A 21,643-nucleotide genomic window follows, 5' to 3' on the forward strand; every position below is an offset into this window, starting at 1 on the left:
CTTAGAGCATACATCTTCTACAACAATTTCAGCATTACGTTAGAGTTCTATGTTCACAGTCCCCCTACATCTCAAACTGTGAGTCCTGAGGCCTGTGACTTTTTGTAACTTTTTGTATTTACCCCTAACAGTTAGCATAGGAAACACTCAGCTACTGTTTGTTGAGTGAATTGCAGATTTTACGAATGAATGAAATTGCATTCAGATAGGGAGATAGAATTCATTTGAGCTTGTTCCCAGTTTAATGCCTTTAAAACTAATCCAATGTTTAGTATGGATTTTTTCTCTTTTCTCTAGTAGCCACTTTCTCCAATGTACGTGGTCAATTTGGTACAAAATATGTTATACTTAGATGCACTTCAGGGAGTTAATTTTTTAATTTGTATTTGTTTATTCATTTATTTATTTTTAGTGTCAAAGAAGCAGTCTAGTTTATTCCTTATAAACTTCTTGGCATCTTTCTTTCTCCATGCTCTTTTGGTCTGCCCAGTCTTCAGTCAAATTCCTCCAGGGGTCTGCTGTAAACAATGATTTTGTGAGTGGTTGTGTGTTCTCTGCAGTGAAAACCCGCCTTGTTTTCTGTTGCTAGGCAACCCCATTCCAGCTGCCCTTGAAGAAATGCGCGGTGGTGGGAAATGGTGGGATTCTGAAGAAGAGTGGCTGTGGCCGTCAAATAGATGAAGCAAATTTTGTCATGCGGTAAGAGAGAGCACCCACAGCATGGCCTCTGCCTTCTCTCCTTTCCCCCACCCCTTCCACAAGCCCTGGGGCCTTTCAAAGCTAGTCACTTGGGATTAATCAGTTATAACTGCTCTTTAGCTTCCCTTCAAGTTCAGATACAAGTGAATGCAGGAGAGGCCCAGGGAGCAAGGGAACATGCCCCAAGAAAGTACAAAGCCAAGGGCTTAGAGGTCGTGGGGAGACCCAAAAGTAGAAACACTTAGATTTTGCTTTAGACCATACAGTTGGGTGATAAAAACTTCAAAGATTGTCTCTAAATGAATGTTTTCATTTATTCATTTCTACTCTACACCCTTGTCATCTTTGTTTTTCACAAAAGCATTTGTGAGTAGCAAGTGGGATTTGAAGACGGGTCTGATCTGTGTATGGCTGGGACAGCTGGAAGGAATGAGGGGGCATAACTTTGGAGCAGTGAGGAAGCTTGGTTAAGGGACTGAGCGGAGTGGTGATGCATGTGTCCCTTGGAGGGGAACACAGGAGGCTTCTGCAGGGGTGTATAAAAACCTGCTAAGATGGATCCAGGGGTAGAGGCCTTCCACCTGTAGGGGCACCAGCCTGCACTGGTGGGTGATTTTGACCAGAAGTGAAGACAGCGAGTGATTGGACTGACATGGGTTTGGGATTGTCTGGGTGAGAGGGAGGGAGGAGGGGGAGTAACGACACGGAGGATCCTGGCTAGAGAGAGTGTGAGGTGACATGCCTTGAGGTTTGGGCTGGACAGGAAGTGGGTGCTGAGAGGCAAGAACAAGAGAGGAAGGGGCCCAAATGGGGCCCAAGGACAGGGTCATTCTGAGCCCACAGGCAGTGGCTGCTGGGAAAGAAGAGAGAAATGGAATGATAAGAACCAACGTCAAAGAGTGGCCCAGTGGAGTTTATGATTTCAGAACTCAGTATGTCTGGGGGCTGATCTGCTGTGACAGAAAAAGAAGACATTTGTAGCTGAAGAAGCATAGGAACTTTGAAGCTATGTTGTGGAGATTCTTTCAGATGGGCCCCAAAGCCTCATTAACATGGGGATGACAGAGATGCAGGTGGCAAAGGCTCCAGGACCAGGAAGACTAAGGACTGCAGCACCACAAAGGGAGGAAGGCTGAGCCTAGGAAGGGAGTCAGGGCTTGGGATTTGGATTTTGTGATCATTTTTAAGGATAAGTAGAGAATAGCCTAGAAGTGGTCAAAGGTGGCTAAGAGAACACTAAACCACCTGGGAGCTCTGAGTGCAGTGGGGTAAGGAGGCTGAAGACACTAGGTGAGAGTGTTTTGGGGGAAGCCGTGGACTTGGGGGAGAGCCAAGTTCCTGCTCAGAGAATGAGACTTGGGCTCCTTCAGCAGACTTTTTATCTTGCTTGTGAAGCCTGTAGCAGAGGGGGATGTCTTTCTATATCCATCTTTCCCTCATAGAAGTGCCCTGCCATAGTTTTTCCAGTATAGGAATGTGGTTTTCTCTCCATTGCAATTATTATTATTGCTGCAGTATATACAAAGAATAGGAAAATGTAGAAAATAAAAATGTGGTTCTCTTATGTCAGTACGACATCTATTTATTGAGCTACTACTAGGTATTGGCGTTAGCTGGGACGAGGAATGGTACTTGAACCATTTCTGTCTGTATGTTGTACCTGGAGTGCTCTGATAGAGGTAATTCAGAGACAGATGGTGAGGGGTCAGGGACATTCTAAGAAGTGATGTGTGGAGTGAACCATGTCTACATTTCACTCCGGGCACAGGAATAGTCTTTCTGAGGCTCTGAAGTGGGAAAGACACCAAGTGCTGCCACAGTACATTGAGATGAGCCTGGAAAGGTAGTTCAGCTATGGGAGGGGCCACCATCACCTGTAGAGTTGATGTAGATGAGAAGAGCAAAGGCCCTAGGACCAAATCCAGGCATCCACTCCAATATACTGGCATTAGGTGGAGGCTGAAGAGCCAACAGATAACACAGAGGGACAGAAGACAAGCTCTTGCCAAAACCAGTTCTGTGATCTACAGCATGTCGTTTTACCCTTGCTGGGGCTCAGCATGTGAGGGAGTAGGAGCAGACAGTTCCTCAGGCCTTTCCATTGTGGAAACTTCTATATAACTATATAATCCTAACAGCTCATGTAGTCTACTTTATATTTGCAGCTTGCTTTCAAGGATGTTTATTTGCTCTTTCCAAAAACTATGTAAGGAGCAAGGAGGAGTGGTTATTATACTTACAAATTCAAGGAATTTAAGTGATTTCAAAAGGTCTTAATATATTCAGTCTGGCGGGAGGCAGTACAATATATTTTTATATTATTCCTAAGTTTATATATCTATGTGTGTCACTATATTTAGGAAGGTACATGTTTTAAACTTAATATGTTGAAGACTAGGGCTAAGCATTTTTGAGGGGTTATCTATATTTATTTATTGCAAATAAACAAGACTAAGTTTGCATTATTTACAATCAACATTGCTCTATTCAAATTCAGAATTAACGAGTAAACATAAATGTTCACAGAATACTGAGAGAGGTGAAGATTGAAAATTCAAAGAACTAGAGTTATTTGTGCATGGACCATTGATTTAATTTCAAAAATAGCACCATTTTCTTTTTTTTTTAATTGAATTATAATCTACATGTAACATTTTATTAGTTTCAGGGGTATAACATCATGATTTGATATTTGTATACACTGAAATTATCATAGTTTGTTCATTTCCCCATTACCATAGAAGTTACATAATATACAATAGGGTATTTGCTGACTGTAGTCACGTGCTATATGTTACCCATGACTTACTTATTTTATAACTGGAATTTTGTATTTCCTGACTCCCTGTTCACATTACTCTCACTCCCACCCCATCCCTTTTGGCAACTACCAATCTTTGCTCTCTATCTATGAATTTTGTTCTGTTTGTTTTGTGTTTTAGATTCTACATATAAGTGAAATCTCAGAGTATTTGTCTTTCTCTGTGATTTATTTCCCTTACTCTAATACCCTCAGAGGCCATCTTTATTGTGGCAAATGGTGAGATTTCATTCTTTTTTTATGACGGTAATATTCCATTGCCTATATATTTCATCTTCTTTATCCATTCATCCATTGATGGACACTCCATGTCATTTGATTGGAGAATTTAGCCCACTTATGTTTAAAGTAGTTCTAGCTAGGGATGTACTTTTGCCATTTAGTTCATTGTTTTCTGGCTGTTTTGTAGTTGCTCCTTCTTTCTTCTTCTTTTGCTCTCTTCCCTATGGTTTGATGTCTTTCTTCAGTCTTATGTTTAGATGCCGTTCTCATTATTTTTTTGTGTATCTACTGTAGGTTTTTGCTTTGTGGTTACCATGAGGCTTACATGTCTCAGCCTATATATACACACTAGTCTATTTTAAGTTGATAGCAAGTTATGTTTGATCACTTATTAAAACCCTACATTTTTACTCTCCCATCCATGTTTTGTTTTGATGTCATGATTTACATCCTTTTATTTTGTGTACCTCTAACTAATAATTGTAATTATAGTTATTTTTCCTATTTTTATATTTTAACCTTCATGTGAACTTTGTAAATGATTGGTCCATTACTTTTATTATGCAAAAATTTTCCTTTATCAATGACATTTTTACTTTTATATATTTTCATGTTACTAATAAGTGCCCTTTCCCTTTAGCTTAAGGAGGTCCCTTTAACAATTCTTGTAAGGCCAGTTTAGTGGAGGTCCTTTAGTTTTTGCTTGTCTGGAAAGCTCTCTTATCTTCTCCTTCAGTTAAATGATAACCTTGCTAAGTAGAGTCTTCTTGATTGGCAGTTTATTGCTTTTAGCTCTTTGAATATATCATGTGCTCCCTTCTGATCTTCAAGGTTTCTGTTGAAAATCTGCATGTGGTCTTATGGGAGTTCCCTTATATGTAACACCTTGATTATCTCTTGCTGCTTTAAGATTCTATCTTTAACTTTTGACATTTTAATTATAATGTGTTGTAGTGTGGGTCTCATTAGGTGGGCTTCCTAAACCTGAATGTTTATTTCCTCCTTTTCCAGGCTGGGGAAGTTTTCAGCAATTATTTCTTCAAATAAGTGTTCTGTCCCTTTTTCTTCTCCTTCTGGTACCCCTATTATGCAGATGTTCATCTGCTTGATATTGTCTCAGAGGTTCCTTAAGCTATCTTCACTTAAATGTTTGTTTGTTTGTTTGTTTGTTTGTTTTTCTTCCTGCTGTTCTGTTTTGGTGAGTTCCACTGTCCTGTCTTCCAAGTCACTGGTCCTTCCTTCTGTTTCATCTAGTCTGCTATTGAACACCTTTGGTGTATTTTTCAGTTCAGTTATTTTATTCTTCAGCTCTGTAACTTCTGTTTGGTACTTTCTTATATTTCATATCTCTTCGTTGAAGTTCTTTCTGTGTTTATCCACTCTCCTGAGAGTGGTGAGCATCTATTTGATCATTACTTTGAACTCTATCAGGAGAATTACTTATCTTCATTTCATTAAGGTTTTTTGGGGGGGTTGTATCTTGTTCTTTCAATTGAAGAATATGCCTCTTTTCCTCATTTTGTTTGATTCTCTGTGTTTGTTTCTTTGTATTATGTCAAACAACTGTGTCTCCCAGTCTTGAAGGAATGGTCACAGGAAGATGGGTGAGTGTTTTAGTCTGCTGCCTGCATTTGACCTGGGAGTGATAACCTGCCGGGAACTGTTTCTCTAATTCTTTCAGACCTGTGGGGCCCAGATACATAAGTTCCCCTTGGCTCAGAGACAGGGCATCCCTTGTATGTTCTGAATGCACCTACTGTGTTTGGCGGCATGGATCCACAGTAGAGTGCCAGACTGGGACATGCCCTTCCATAGACTTTGGCAGGGAAGACAAGTGCTGGCATATTGGCACATACACCTGACCAGTTTGACATTTTACATCTTTTAAAGGGGGGAATGGGAGCACCATCCCAGGGCAAGCAGAAAGGTAGGAGAGTGCAAAAATGACATGCACCAGCACCTCCATCCCTGGAGAGAGTGCCAGCAGACCCCTCCCCTTCTGGCAGATGCTTTAAGATTAGACAATGAATTTCTTTCACATATGGTCTAAGTGCTTTTCAGCTTGCTGTTTTTGCACTGTTACCCAGGAGAATGAGCCTATGCATGAGCCCTTTTAAGATGGGAGTCTTCGTTTTCTATAGTCCTTTGGGTCTTCTAGGTATAAGCCATGCTGGTTTTCAAAGCCAGATGTATTGGGGCCTCTCTGGTGCAGGTCCCAAGTGTTGGGATACATGATGTGGAGATCAAATAGCTTGCTCCTTAGGGATATGCTCTATATTTGTGAGATCCCTCTCACTTGTGGCTTACCATGCCAGGAGAGGGATTTTTGACAAGACCGTGTCTCTGCCTCTCCTACCTTTCCTGATTTGGTCCTTTTATCTTTTGTTGTGGAGTTGCCATTTAGCTTATTTTCAGGTCTTTTCCAGGGAGAATTATTCTATAGGTAGCTGTAGATTTGGTGTACCAATGGGAGGAAGTCAGTTCAGGGTTTTCCTATGCTACCATCTTGAACCCCTGTGAAGAATATGGCCATTTTCATAACATATTTGAATTTTCTGAAAGTCTAGTTTATGGTTTACAATATGGGAGTAATTGAGTGTTATAAATTGTTTATAAATTATTCTCATTTGACCACTTACAGATCTACTTATAAATGGTTGCTTCATACACATTTTTTGAGAAAATTGAGGTAGAGTCATAATTCAAAATTAAACATTTAGTGAGTACATGTGATTAGAAAACACATAGTATGTCTGATCTTAGACTGTAAGATGCATGGAGAGTTACAGTGAGAGAAAAGATCCAAAAATAGCCTTACCTGCATACAGTGATATACCACATTACAGTTCAAAATGTTTTCCAGTATTAGGATAAAACAGTATTGTAATTTTCTTTGCTTAGACATTTTCAAATACATTTTATCTTTTTTTTTTTTAAGATTTTATTTACTTGAGAGAGAGAGAGAGAGAGAGAGAGAGATAATGAGGAGGGAGGAAGAGGAGAGCAGAGGAAAAGGGAGAAGCAGACTCTGAGATGAGCAGGGAGCCCAACATGGGGTTGGATCCCAGGGACCCAGGATCGTGACCTGAGCTGAAGGCAAATGCTTAACCGCCTAAGCCACCCAGGTGCCACTCAACTACACTTCCTAATGCTAAACATCTATTTCTTGTTTTTCTATTTTCTTGTTTTTCAAAGTAAACATTTGTTCTAACCCAAAAAAAACTTAAAAAAAAATCATTGAATACAATTTATCTGGAAGGTCTGTAAGACAAAGGTAACATGAATGCATCTTGGAGATGATTTGGGAGGCTCAGGGATACAAGTGAAGGCAACATCATTTTGGTGCCATGGAATTATCATGTGTGTTTTGCATACTTAAGTATGCATAGCCCTTTTAAAGTTTTTATTTAAATTCCAGTTAGTTAACATGCAGTGTAATACTAGTTTCAGGTGTACAATATAGAGATTCAACACTTCCACAAACACCTGGTGCTCATCACAACAGGTTCATCCTTCAGTCCCCATTACCTATTCAGCTCATCCCCCCACCTGCCTCCTCTCTGGTAACCATCAGTTTGTTCTCTGTAGTTAGAATCTGTTTCCTGGTTTGCCTCACTCTCTCTCTCTCTTTTTTCCCCTATGTTCATTTGCTCTGTCTTCTAAATTCCATATAAGAGGGAAATCATATGGTATTTCTCTTTCTTTAACTGATATATTTCACCTAGCACAATACTCTCTAGCTCCATTCATGTCACTACAAGTGGCTAGATTTTATTCTTTTTGATGGGTGAGATATATATATATATAGATACACACACACACACACACACACACACACATATATATGTATGTATTTATCTCACTATGGACAGTAGGTCTGCTCTCCTATTTTGGCTATTGTAAATAATGCTACTATAAACATCAGGGTGTATGTATCCCTTTGAATTTGTGTTCTTGTATTCTTTGGGTAAATACCTAGTAGTGAAATTGCTGGGTCATAGGGTAGTTCTATTTTTAACTTTTTTTTTTGCTTTGTTTTTTCAAAAAATTTTAAAAATATTTTATTTATTTATTTGAGAGGGGCATGAGAGAGGGCACAAGGAGGGGTGGGGAGAGTGCTAAAGGGAGAAGGAGAAGCAGACTCCCTGCTGAGCAAGGAGCCCGCTGCAGGACTCAGTCCCAGGACCCTGGGATCATGACCTGAGCTGAAGGCTGATGCTTAACCCACTGAGCCAACCCGGCATCCCAAAAGAATGCAATTCTGTGATAACATCTTTTAGGGTCATGAGCACAGTTACGAAGACACATTAGCCATATTAGCAATAATGCAAAGTTTAAAACACTTTTACAGAATTATGCCTTATTAGAAACAATTTGTATTAAATGTGCCTCTTATGTAAATCTACGTAATTATCAGTTTAGGAATTGAAGAGCTAAAATTACAGTGTGCTTTTTCTAAGAAAAGAACTACAAGGAAGTGTCATAGACATTTGCATTTGAAGAACTTAAGACAGATATTTACACCAAAATGCAGTGTCATTATTTTCCAGAAATGCATTTATAAAACATTATCTTGTTATAAACAATTTCCTTGTGTTGTAGGACTTAACAATCAGTATCCAGAAGTTTTTCTTGAGCTTTGACTGTGTGATAGAAGGTATGAAGGAACCCAGACATATGAGCTGTGTATCAACCTACAAGGAACACACAGAAAAACAGACTATTCATTAAAACTGACATGTTTCATTAATGACAAAATAGGTTAACTGTACTCTCCAGCAGTATTTAGAGGTTATAGTTTTGATATAATGTGTTTGATTCTCAATGTTATGAAGGACCATTAAGATCAAAGCTTCCTTTTGCGGCTGGTGCGACAAATCGACCAGGAAAACGTGAGGGTAAGAGGATGGTGAAAAGAAATTAAGAGACAAAGAGATGGGGGCAGGAGGGACACTGAGGATGTCCAACAGTGCCTATTTTATCCCACATCTTACAAGCATTTATAAGGCAGATCACAATAAAGGAGTAATACATCAGTGTCTAGTCAGATGACCGCAAGTTCCTATAACAAATTTACATTAACTACAAGCAAACCTCGTGATGCCACGTAGTCTTGGCTAAAGCCATTAGCAAGACAAATCAACCAGGGAGTGGGTTATGGGAGGTACAGGAACAACAAGGACCAACTAAGAATTCATGACCTTGACCACATTGTTCCCTTCTGTAGGGAGAGTGTGTGCGAAGTCATGTAGGCACAGACCCTTTGTCAGTGTTACTCAGCTTTCCCGTCCTTAACCTTGTCAAGGTGTCTGGACTTTGAAGGAGACACAAGTCAGGGCCTGGTTTGATCCACGATTCCAACCATGCCGTAGCTTCCAACAGCTTCCTTAAGACATAAATGCTCAGGGGCACCTGGGTGGCTCAGTCAGTTAAGTGTCTGCCTTTGGCTCAGGTCATGATCCCAGGGTCCTGGGATCGAGCCTGTGTTGGGCTTTCTGCTTGGTGGGAAGTCTGCTTCTCCTCTCCCACTCTTTCTGTCCCCCTCCCCATCACTTGTTCTCTCTCTGTCTCTCTAATAAATAATTAAAGCTAAAAAAAAAAAAGATGTAAATGCTCAAATTTTTAGCTTGTGTTTTACCCTGCAAGTCACCTTCATCAACTGATCAAAGATCAGTTCAATCACAAGACAATAGTCAGCACCCGTGCTGGATGAGCCTGGCTGGTAGTGCTGAGGCTCACTCCTTCACAAGTGTCCTCAGAAACCACACTCGATATGGTGTGACATCTATACTAAAGTATAGACACCTCAAGAGGAGGCCCTGTGACTTGGCTTCCCCCCAGCCCCTTACAATGACCACTGTGTTTTTCTCAGTGGGAACTCAGCAAAAATCACCAACTGGCTGACTAAGTAATCTGTGGGTAGCTGCCTGAAGGGCCAGCATCTTTTTACTGTTGAGCAGATGAAAGGAAGATTCCAAATCAACTGAGACAAGTTCCACCCAAGATGCCCTGATGTGGTAAGGAGTCACAGGACAAATACAAGACAACATCAAGGAACTTGAGCTAATCAGCTGAGTGGCTGCCTGGACAATTCCATGTCCTGGGGAAATTTGTAGGGTGAATTTAATAGTTGGGGGAGTGGCAGAGACCTTAATGTTTACTACATCTCTTTATCTGCAAATAAATGATGTTTTAGTTTGTTGAAGAGTCAAAGTTAGAGATGCTCTGATGTGGTAGAAGTCAAGTTAGAGCTAGGGGTGACTAGGAGAAATTAGGACAGAGTAATAAAACCTAATGGAAACTATGGATTCATTTAGGGTCTTCATAAAAAATTAATTATAAATATATTTCCGATACACAATATTTTTGAGTTTTTACTATGGAGGAGGTATCAAGGTAGGGACCTCTTATACATTTCTTACTGTAATCCTTACAACAAGCTCATTGGAGAAGAAAAGTCATTATCCTCATTTTGTGTAATGAGGAAACAAAGCCCAGGCAGATGAATTAACTTGCCTCAAGTTCCACTGGCAGAAAGCCATGGGATTGGGATTTGTAGTTGCACTATTTTCCACTGTAAACATTCATAAGACATTGTGGCCAAGGAAAGCAATAAGGACTGGGGTGGTTGTGTGGGTATGTGTGTGTGTGTGTGTGTGTGTGTGTGTGTGTGTATGTATGTGAGAGAGAGAGAGAAAGAGAGAGAGACTGAACGAGAGAGAGAGGGGAGTTATTTTTGTCACCAAGAAAACATCACCTGTACGCTTTCCCTCAGCTGAACTGGGACAGTGGAAAATAATTGCATTTCTTTAGATAACAAATCACCCTGTTCCACCAGTAGTCAACGCATACATTGGTCATATGCACAGAAGTTGGACATGCATTGATTTACGTAGCAGAGTTTGCCATGAATGTACTGTTATAATTTAGGATTTGGAAACAGAAAGAAAACCACTAGCAAATACAATTCTTCCCTGTGTCTTGAGGTTTCTGGGTATACAGAGAACACTGCCAGCCCTGTGTCCTAGTATACCACACCCTCCTGAGCTCTAGTTTCAAGCCTAATACTTCCTGTCCTACCAATTCAAAAATATTTTGAATGGAATAAATTCATCCTAGTTAATGTCTCTTTTTTAATAGATTACTTAACTCTCTAGCTGACATTTTCTTTTAAAACAGGACTCATTTTTATGACTGCATTTTAAAGATGGTTATAGTTAGTCATCTAATGACTGTTAAAAGAGAGAGGTGATAAAATTGATTATTTGTGGGTGAGCTAGATCTAAGAAAATTCCCATTTGTCATGATAATTGATTTAAAAGTTTATAAATCATTCTAAAATGTTTTGTTTCTCTAGATGCAATCTTCCTCCTTTGTCAAGTGAATACACTAAAGATGTTGGATCCAAAAGTCATTTAGTGACCGCTAACCCCAGCATAATTCGGCAAAGGTAAGAGTTTATGACTTCTGTTTGTGAGGAACTGAAGAGGAAGGCCTTTGAAGTATTGAACATCTTAAGGCAGTGCACATAATTCAGTTTGAGAAACAAAGAAGAAAACCATCTGGACAGGCAGGAAGGATGAAGGAGGGAATTGTAAATAAACTAAGCAGGATTATGGGAATCCAAACACTATTTATGCTTCTTCTGGGATTCTGTTTCATGCCTTTAGAGATGGTAGAAATAACATGAGAATCCGTTGTTTCACTCAGAGAAGCGATATAATCACCTGCTTACTCATTTCTTCTTTCTAACTTGCTGGCTTTATTCCCAACTCCTTGATTGGCACTACTATTAATAGTAGTTTTGTTAAAGAATAAAAACAAAAATGCCCCATCCACTGCATATGTATGCATGAAAATAGCAAAATTGTCAGAATATATAGGAATATATAATCATGACGATATTACATTACATTATATTGCGTTCAATCAGATTTGGGAGAGCAGACGGAAAATTCTTGCTCCCAGATCAATTCTGGAGATCTTCGACAGCTGCTGTGGGAGCTTTTGGGGGTTGGTCTCTAGTTGACAGAGCCCATCAGTAAACTATGGGTTGTTTCTCCAAGGATTGCTCAGTGTAGAGAATGACTCAATCTCTGTGAAAAGAGAAGTCAAACGTTGCCTTAACACTCTCCTGCCTAGCTAGCAGTTAGGACTGCAATCTCAGATGTGGTGAGCTCAGGCTCTTGTCATCCAAGGGAGTCGTACCCAGGTGACTGCACATGTGTGTCACCTCATAAGCAATGCTGCACTGTTTTGGTTCACAAGTAAGCATTCCCATATAAAAGATGTCCAGAAATGCGACCAAACATTTTTTTTAATTTTGGCAGATACTGTGAAATCACCTCTCCAAAATGTACATTTACTTTCTCTTTTGTAAAGGATAAGACTGCCTGTTTCCCAGTCCTAAAAACAACATCATGTAGTATTCATTTTTTAAAATTTTTGGCAATTTATTGGGCGAGAGATGATATATTATTTTTTATTTACTACACATTTTTTTCTGACTACAGCAAGGGCTGAGTAACTATTGACTGTTAATATTTTCTCTGTGAATTGCCTTCTTGTATTTTTTGCTCATTTTCTGCTATTTTTCTTTTTAAAAAATATCTTCCTGTTGGTTTATAAGAACTGTTTATGTTAGAGGTGTTAACTGTTTATGTTATAGATGTGTTTGCTGTATATGTAGCAAATATTTTCTTCCAACCTATCATTGATGTTTTAACTGCTGTTCTTTCAAAATTTAATATGTTTTATGCAATGAAATTTGTTAATCTTTTCCTCTATGGCTTCTTTTTAAAAAAATCTTTCTTTGATCTTACTTCCCCACATCCCTTCCGTTGAAAAAATTGTTGTCCTATATTTTTCTAGTGCATTTATAGTTTCAATTTTCTTATTTAAGAAATTTAATCCAGGGGTGCCTGGGTGGCTCAGTCAGTTGAACGTCCAATTCTTGATTTTGGCTCAGGTCATGATTTTGAGGTTGTGAGGTAGAGCCCCGCACATCAGACTCTGCACTCATCATGGAGCCTGCTTGAGATTCTCTCTCTCTCCCTCTCCCTCTGCCCCATCCCCTGCTTGCACACCCTTTCTCTCAAAATAAAGAAAGAAAATCTTAAAAAAAAATTTAAAAACCCATCATTATTTCCTTGACTGTTTTTAAGTTCTCTAAAATTTTTGGCATCAGCTTAAATGGTCACCAAGTATGTACTTTCAGTGTATTCTGTCTTGTGCATATGCTTTACATATATATTGCCAAAATCTCAAAAGTGCAGATTTAGCTCTTTGGATGTTACATGTCCTCAGTGTACTTTGTCGGAATAATTCGTAAGTTGAGCTTTCTGTCAGAAAAAAAGCTGATCCCTTTTAAATTCAAGTATAAGTGTTAATATCTAACCCATATAATCATCTTACCTCTGAATTCTAATTATTCAACATGTAAACAAAGTATGGGAATTGCCAAGAGTTTATCCCCTGGATAAAATGAGGTATGACCTCTTGTAGTTCTTATAAGGATCTTTTTGCTCTTTCTCAAGGGACACTCCCTCAGACACTGTGTATCTTGGAATTTTTTTTTTTTTTATCTGGCCTGAGTGGTTTTTATACTCTGGGACAATGCGTCATTGTAACATTTGGGTGGTAGGAGGTATGCCTTTTGTGAAGTGGAGGAGGGAAAATTATGGACATAGAGTCTGGGAAAGAGTCGCCTAGAAAGATTAGGCTTGAGCAAGTAAGTTTTAGAAAAGTATGTAAGTGGAAGTTGAGGATTTGGAAGTTTAGTGGGAAGAGGGAGATAATCATGGAAGCTTCTTGAGGACAGTGTTGCTAAGGTCTCATTCAACAATACTTTTTGAAATCTGCTCTGGGACAAGAAGTACTAACTTGAATGAGACGTGACTGAAGTTTACACCCTGAGGTTGCTCACAGTCAGCAGGCATTGCCATGGTCCTATTGAATTGTCTGTACCAGGGCCTAAGGGGTTCCCTGAACCACTTTTGAAATGTATACAAAAATTTCATACATGTGCATTTTTTCATCCGATTTTCCATGGGTTCCATTACTCACAAATGTTTAAAACTTACTGGCCGAGCTTGAGTCATTCTACAGTAGCATGATGTAAAAATAGAGATGAGAGTTCTCAAAGCTTATTTTAAAATGGTTTTTCAGTAGAGCTGAAAACTCAATTAGCCATTTGTCCATAGCAGGAGTCCAGTATATATCAGAGTAAATGATTATTAAAGATAAAAACTGAAACTTAATAGATTGTCCTATTATGAAATTAAGAATTCATTTTTAAACTCTGAAGCTCCGACTTGGGAAATGATTATTTGCTACAACTAGCAAAGAGCAGCAGAATCTGTGTGTGTGTTTCCATATAAGCATATCAGAGGTGTTATTAGTATAGGTGTGAGTAGCTTGGGGTCAGAAATCTTTCATCTGTGTTCCTGAGCCCCCAGCATATTGTTTGGCATACAAGATATGCAGATCAAATATGTATGGAATGAATGAGTAAGTGAATAAATAGCCAAATTTTACAAACCAAATTTGAATGACATAGTTTGAATTGTCTCATAAAAGGAGATTTTTTTTTTCCTTTGGTGTAAGTTAAAATATTTATGGTCTTAGGATGATGAGATGACTTTTTTAGTAACAGATATTTCAAAACAGTATTAATGGAATATTTAGGTGAGAAGATTTATTTACTCTCTTTTTTTTAAGCTGACATGAATTAGGAAACAAAGTTTTCAGAATAAATGGAGTCTAAGTCAGTGGTGGAGTTAACATTTTAAAATTTGCAAATGCATAACTTTTAATTCATTAGGAGGACTTGATATGAGATCCCAGTATTTATGTTGAGGTTCTTAATATCAAATATCAAATATGGGTAATCTCTTCCCATACAACTGGAACAGACTTCATCCAGTGTAGTGATATTAGCAGGGAGAACAATTATTTATTTTATTTATGTACTTTAAAAAATAATTCGAGAATTGAGGAAAATATTTGGTCTAAAGAAGATTATAGCAGTTTCTCTTTGAAATTCTATATGACTCACATCTCAGACTATGTTCCTGAACTTCCGTATCTGTTCTGCTGGATGACTTCTTTTTTCTTTTCTCTCCAAACTCAGAGCAGCTTATCAGTGTTTGCATCAAGGCTTGGCAGCCTCTGATAGCCATTCAGTCTAACGTCTGTCATGATAGAAGAGAATTAAAAAGCAGATACTAAAATTGGAACTGGAGGGAGCAAGTAGAAGATAGGGAAGAGATGCCTCTGGAAAGGTACAGATCTTCGTGAATTTGTGTCTGAGAGACAATATTACGTAGTGATGAGGAGCCCAAGTCTGGCTGTAGATGGATTGGTGTTCAAGTTCTGGTGCCAGTACTAATGTGTGCGTCTACTTACTGGCTATGTAACGTTAGTTTCTTAACTTCCCGTCTCTCAGGTAAGAATGAAATTGTCTTGAGGATTGCTGAATGGTGTAAATGAGATCATGTAAGTGTGTCCAGTAGGAGCTGTTCTGACTGATACCCAGCAGAGCTACTCAAGAGGACTCTCCTTTTGGAATACATTTTGTTCTTGGATAAAACACATTTTCAAATATATTATTGGGCTCATCAAATTTAGGAACTCTCCCCTCTGCACACTTCTCCCCCAAACTAAAAAACCCTACAAAACAGAAAATCAGAAAACTAAAGCCAACCATGAGATGCAAAACTGTGATGTCAATGCTAAGCGCTGGAAACCAAGCTCAGGACCTACCATACTAATGTGTGTCCCATTTTAAGCCCTGATAAGGGACCTAATGTGATCCCATGTCATTAGCAGCCCCTGGTTTCCAACAGAAACACAGATTTCTTCTGAGGAAAACTCTCAGAATTCCCATGTATCACTTTCAAACAAATACTAAGCTTATAAGCAAACACTGAAATGCACACAAACCATTAACCCTGAGAGTCCTCGGAGACAAAAAGCAAATGAAAAATTACAGATATAAATGCCTGAGAATGTACTGGAAATGTCCGATGCAGTATCTAAGTATGAAATATTTATAGAAAAAAGTAAGTAGAGTAAGTCAATAAGAGAATATCAAAATTAACTAGGTAAGCTTGAACAAGAACTAAGTAGAACTTTTAGAAATGAAAAAGATGATTGTTAAAATGAGCACACATCAGATTCGAAGTAGCTGAAGGAGAATCGGTGAGCTGGAATAAAAGATACAGAAAATATGGAAGCAAGATAACAAACATGGGTGATAGGATGAGAAGGACTACATTAAAGTAGAATTGTGGAATTATAAAAGAGAGGTAAAAGTTGGGACTTTTTACAATTAAATAATGACAGAATCCATAGATAGAGGAAACATGAAGCATCAAACATTGTCAGCTAAATTTTAGAAAATGCAAACCTAAAGATAATAAGACACTGTAAAAAGCAGCCAGATAGAAAAGACAGACGACTTGCAAAAGAATAATTAATTGAAAAGCAGACTTCCTCCAACAGTAAAAGTGGAAGTCCGAAAGCAGTGGAAAAGTACCTTCAAAGTACTAAGAGAAGAAATGATCAACACAGAGAGGTGTACTCAGCAAATTGTTTTTCAAAATAAAAAACCTTTTTGAAAAACAGATGTGGAGAGTATTTACCACCAATAGAGGTTCACTGAAAGAAATCCCGAAGAGGGACGCCTGGGTGGCTCAGTTGGTTAAGCGGCTGCCTTCGGCTCAGGTTATGATCCCAGCGTCCTGGGATCGAGTCCCACATTGGGCTCCTTGCTTAGCAGGGAACCTGCTTCTCTCTCTGCCTCTGCCTGCCTCTCAGCCTACTTGGGATCTCTCTCTCTCTCTCTGACAAATAAATAAATAAAATCTTTAAAAAAAAAAAAAAAAGAAAGAAATCCCGAAGGTTGTATTTCAGGAGAAAAAAAAAAATGTTACTTCAGAAGGAAAAGCTGGGATGCAAAGATATTGGTAAGCATGTAAGCAAATCTAAACATACCTCACGTGCATGAAATAATAGTTCCTTATCTTTATATATGATTTTGACTTATAGTGTCAAAACAAGAGCCACAACTGAAGTACCGGAAAACATCATCACATAAATTGGGAGTGTTGAAGTGTTTTACACAAAGCTGAAGTGTTTTAAGTAAGTAGATAGTGTTTAGTAAATAGATATCAGAGTAGCCTAAATTCTCCTGGTCATTTCATGCAGGCCCATTGAGAATGGGTAGCATCCCAGTGATAAAACACTAGGGCATGGACTCAGCAAGAGGACCAGTTTAGGAATCATTACACAGGATTTATATTGGCACCACCATACTTAAAATCTCTAACCACTCCTCCTCAACCTTCTTTTTAATATGTACTTCAGTGGTACAGTTTTCATAATCAGCAGAATGTCAGTGAGTTTTAGTTAGAGGGGAAGGAAAGGAAAAAGTGAAGGCAGATTTCTGGAAACCAGTGGGTTGGCATTGGCTGTGTGATCTCAGATAGGTTAGTCAACCACTCTCTGCATAGGAAAAATGTTGTTAACAGTTGGTACCAGAATTTTGTTTAGCAAGTATGCTGTCTGCATGTGGAACTCTTTCCTGCTGGGAGTTAGGGAAAGACTTGGGGGCATGGTGCTGATTCCAGAATTGAATGTGAGTAGTAGAAAAGTAGAAAACCACTAGGATGAGCCAAATGAGAGGAGATAAGGAATAAATATTGAAGGGCTAGAGGAGGGAGGGTTGGTGCAGGAGCAGGAGAGACATCTTTGGGAACCTTAGACAGATTGGTAGAAAAGAACTGAAATGTCTAAAATCAGTTGTAAATGGTTTTCTGGAAACTATATGTTCTAATATTATTTCCCATGACCTCTCTCTCTCTCACTTTCTCTTACTACTCAGATTTCTAATCTATCCAGGCATTTTTATGTATGTGTGTGTTTGTGTAAATGGTGGAGGGACTGTTTCATCTGGGATCAGTATGGCCTGTACTCTGAATCATGGCACTTAAGGGCAGAGATGGCCTTGGAAATGTAATTCTACCAGGAATATTCAATTGAAATCCTGGCAGGTGCTACCCTTGTACTGACTGCATGCCCCTTTGGAAAGTGGAGACACCCTCTCAACTCACAAAGATACTTCATTAGAGCCCAGGCATTCGTATTCAAGCTTAACAGTGGGAGGCAGTCTTAAATGTAAAGTCTGAAACTGGCTAATTATCTTACTGAACTCCACATGTGCTAAGAGCTTCTTTGGGCAAGATGGTGGGGGTCCATCTGTGAACAGTTCCATTTCATGGAGTTCATTATGTATGTAGTAATTTAAGTTTGTTCAGCTATTCACGAACTTCATTAATTATCCTCACAAAAAAGGGTAAGATGGTAGTAATTATTAGTATGTATATGAATATTTCTATACTGTGAAAATTACTTTATTGTGAAATTTATATTTGTAATTAATTTTACTGGAGCATATGAACCATGTGGATTTAATAGAATATAGTTTTGAAATTATTAATTATACTTGTATTTGATTATATATTGCTTAAAATAATGTTATATACTTTTATAGAAAAAATGTTTGCTTTTCAACTTGAATTATAAGAACACACCTCTAGAAGTTTCTATTAGTAAATTGCCTTAATTTAACAGAAGGATTTTTTTCTTAAATCAGAGTTTTAGCGTTCAGCTGATCTCTGAATCATGATCTGCATTTTGACGTAAGTTTCCATTATTAGCTCTCATATCTGGATCTCTGTGTGACGCCTGCACACACAGCAACAACCGAGAAGGAGAGCGTCTGAAAAACCAGAGCTGTGGTGTAAACGATGGGCATGGGCAGAATATAAATTGATAGGGTAGATTGCATATTTAATAAATTACTCTTACAGGTGCTAGTGAAGGGAAAAGCAGAAGGAGGGATGCCCACAAAATAAAATACTGTATTTTATTGATTATGAGATGTATCATTTTTTTATATTTTAGTATCTATGAGACTGAGCTGCCTTTTAGAGCCTCTGTTGAGCCCCTAGGAGCTGAAGCAGAGTTGACACTGTCTGAGTGAGGAGAACCTTGGTCAGAGCTGCTCCTGTCCTGTCATCTTCATTGATATTTGTACGTCATTGGTACTGCACAGATCAAGTTTGATTGGCATTTAAAATATCCCTGGAAAGTTGGAATATCTATTGGGTATTAAAAAAGACATGGAAACAGAACAGTAGGGTGGCCAGCTTGATTTAGAAGCAGACTATTATTTCAGGGAAATGATGGAAACCATTCTATATTTTCTTGAAAAGCAGCAAAATGAGAAGGAAGAAAATTACCCACAAAGAGGGGCAACTGTATCAGAAGTGGTTGCGAAGCTGGATGCGAAGCGATTCTCTATATCACATGCCAAAGGCTGCAAGTAAAAGAAGACAAAAATCTCTCAGTTCCTCCGCGTGGATGAAGGAGGTGCCAACAAACGGAGGGTTCTGCAGGACGATCCAGAGCACTTCTGTAAAAACACCAAGTCCTGGTTTCTCCAGCTGTGTTCTTTGTTTTTGTGTTACTGGAAGATAATATGATAGCATCTTCTATGTGATGAAATATAATGTCTTTTAAATGAATGATACCTGCTAGTTACTCAGAAATTTAAGTAATCAGAAGAGAAAGGAGCCACCCTTTAGAGGAAGAGAGCCATGTAAGAGAGAAGATGGGAAGACGCGCGTATCTGTGAGGTACAGGGGACTGGCTCGAGGAGAGCCAAGTGGGGCAGGGGTTCACGTCGTCCTGATCTTTCAGTGAGAGCTTTGGTGACAGTTGAAAGATGCGCTTCAGTCAGAGATGAAGTGGCTGACTTGGCCTGAACCAAGGCCTTTGGACTCTCTTTTCTTGGGAAGTAGTGGGAGATGCCACCTAGGGGCAACTCAGAGAGTTCTGAAGAGGAAGGAGAGAAGAGAAAACTAAGAGGTCCGTAAATGACTTGACCGTTTATTAAAAGGGAAAGGGAGGATTTATTGATTTAGAAATAATTGGGTGAAACTCAGTGGGAGGCAAAAAAAAAAGTGATTTCTGACTTTGTGACACTATGTTACGATATTCTGCTGGCAACAGGAGATACAAAAGAGTAGAAGAATACACGTTCAATAAAAAAAAAAAAAAAAACACCACAGGAAGCCATAAGATTACTACTTACACATGATGAACCAGCAGGAAAAAGACCACAGGCCACTCTAAGTTAGTACAGAAAGCCTTTTTATGAAGATGTAATTCACAGTATCTCCTATTTCCAGTTGTTTTTCAGAGCTGTGCAAAACAGAAGCAGCCCATCACAAAATAATTGCTTGTAGTGGTAGCTTTAACTAACCCCTAACCAATTCCCATCTGGATAAAAAGCAATTACTCGTTTCCGAGATAAATTGTGATTACCCCTTACCAGGTTCTCTGCTTCTGTTTTCCTCTATGCTTTTTATAGTCAATTCTCACAACTAAATTATCTCATGATATTTTAACTGTGAGGTATTCTTCCTTAAATTCTTCCAATTACTTTCGTTCAGATGAGGCCAAGTCATTGCCCTCTGCTTCAAGCCACCTCTCCAGCACCAGGGGTCCCCTCCTCTGGCCCCCTCCTGCCATTTCTCCGCTAGCATGGACCTTCTCTTCATAGTGACCACGCGACACTCAGGAGCCACACTCTCTGCTTGGTGTCCTTTTTTCTCATATTGGAATAGTTTCTGGTCTTTACTGCTGCCATCACCTCCTGTTAGATGTGTTTACAATCCAGAGAGGGGGCAGTTAGTTAGTTCTTTCACATACGTCCAAGAATTGCCCATCAGTAGATGGGCTCTCCCACAGCATTTCTCAAGTGCCTTCACTTGCCTGCTTCCAGATGACTGTACCATATCTTCCCCTTCATCAAACCCCAACACCTCCTCCTCCTTCATCTCCTTCAGGTAATAACCTTGCTTTCTACTTACCTGAGAAAACAGAAGTGGTAAGAAGGAAGCCTGCTCTCACCTGATAATCCCAAGCCCCCTTTGAGTACAAGTTCCCGTCTTGTTTCTTCTTTTCCTTGTCTTTAAAATGTATCTGTTTGTATTAAAACTTTCCAAATCTTAGCCAGCTGTTTAAATGGCATTCAGCAGTATCAACAATGAATTTCAGTCCTGGAATCTTAGATGTTCTAATATTTACCTGATGCAAGGTTGTTAACCTAGAATCCTCCTTCACCATCATTTTAAGAATTCCCTTCACCTTTTATCTTTATTGGATCTCCTAATTCACATAACCTGTATCGTCTTTTTTGGATTATTTTTTCATTTTGGTGGTGCTCATTCTCCTATAGCTTCCCAGGGAAAGGTACAAGGGAACTAAAAGTTTTGGGACCTTGCATGTCTGGAATTATATTTATTCTTCTCTCATACTTGATGGGTATTTTTGCTCGGATTTTATTTCTACTTTGGAAATCCTTTTCCTTTAGCATTTTGAAGGCATTCCTCCAGTGTTTTCTAGAACCAGCGTGGTTTTGAGAAAATGGATGTCATTCTCATTCCTGGTCTTTCATATATGACTTGGATTTCTATTTCTCCCTGCATTCCAAACTGGTCTTCTCTTTTTTCCCGTTCCCATACCCTTTCCCTCAGGCCCCCACCTCAGGATTTTGAAATTTCATAAGGGTGTGCCTTATTATTGGCCTGATTTATTCACTGTGCTGGTACTCAGTGGATCTTTTCAGTCTGTGAGTTCATGTCCTTCTACTTTGGAGAAAGTACTTAAGCTATTTATTTAACTCCACATTGTCAACTGCAGTGTCAACTGTCAGTTCTCACCTTACTTTACCTTTTAGCCCCACATGATAGATCTGATCCTTCTCTCTTTCTGAATTCATGTTGCTCACTTAGCTCCCAAGTCAATACTTTTGATTCTCCTGCTATTTCA

General features: G+C 39.0%; 1 protein-coding gene across 3 annotated transcripts in view; it reads left to right on the top strand.

Moving 5' to 3' along the window:
* ST8SIA1 (ST8 alpha-N-acetyl-neuraminide alpha-2,8-sialyltransferase 1) overlaps positions 1–21,643 on the top strand; it is a 138,938-nt gene that overhangs the window by 83,681 nt on the left and 33,614 nt on the right. For 2 of the 3 annotated variants that reach the window (XM_032855290.1, XM_032855293.1), the window contains exons 3-4: positions 590–699; positions 11,100–11,192. In XM_032855290.1, the coding sequence (XP_032711181.1) occupies positions 590–699; positions 11,100–11,192 (203 nt within the window). The remainder of the gene's footprint in view (positions 1–589; positions 700–11,099; positions 11,193–21,643) is intronic. The other variant, XM_032855292.1, reaches the window with a different exon arrangement.

This window comes from Lontra canadensis, unplaced genomic scaffold (genome assembly GCF_010015895.1).
Source record: "Lontra canadensis isolate GAN:19392208 unplaced genomic scaffold, GSC_riverotter_1.0 scaffold9, whole genome shotgun sequence".
Taxonomy (NCBI): Eukaryota; Metazoa; Chordata; class Mammalia; order Carnivora; family Mustelidae; genus Lontra; species Lontra canadensis.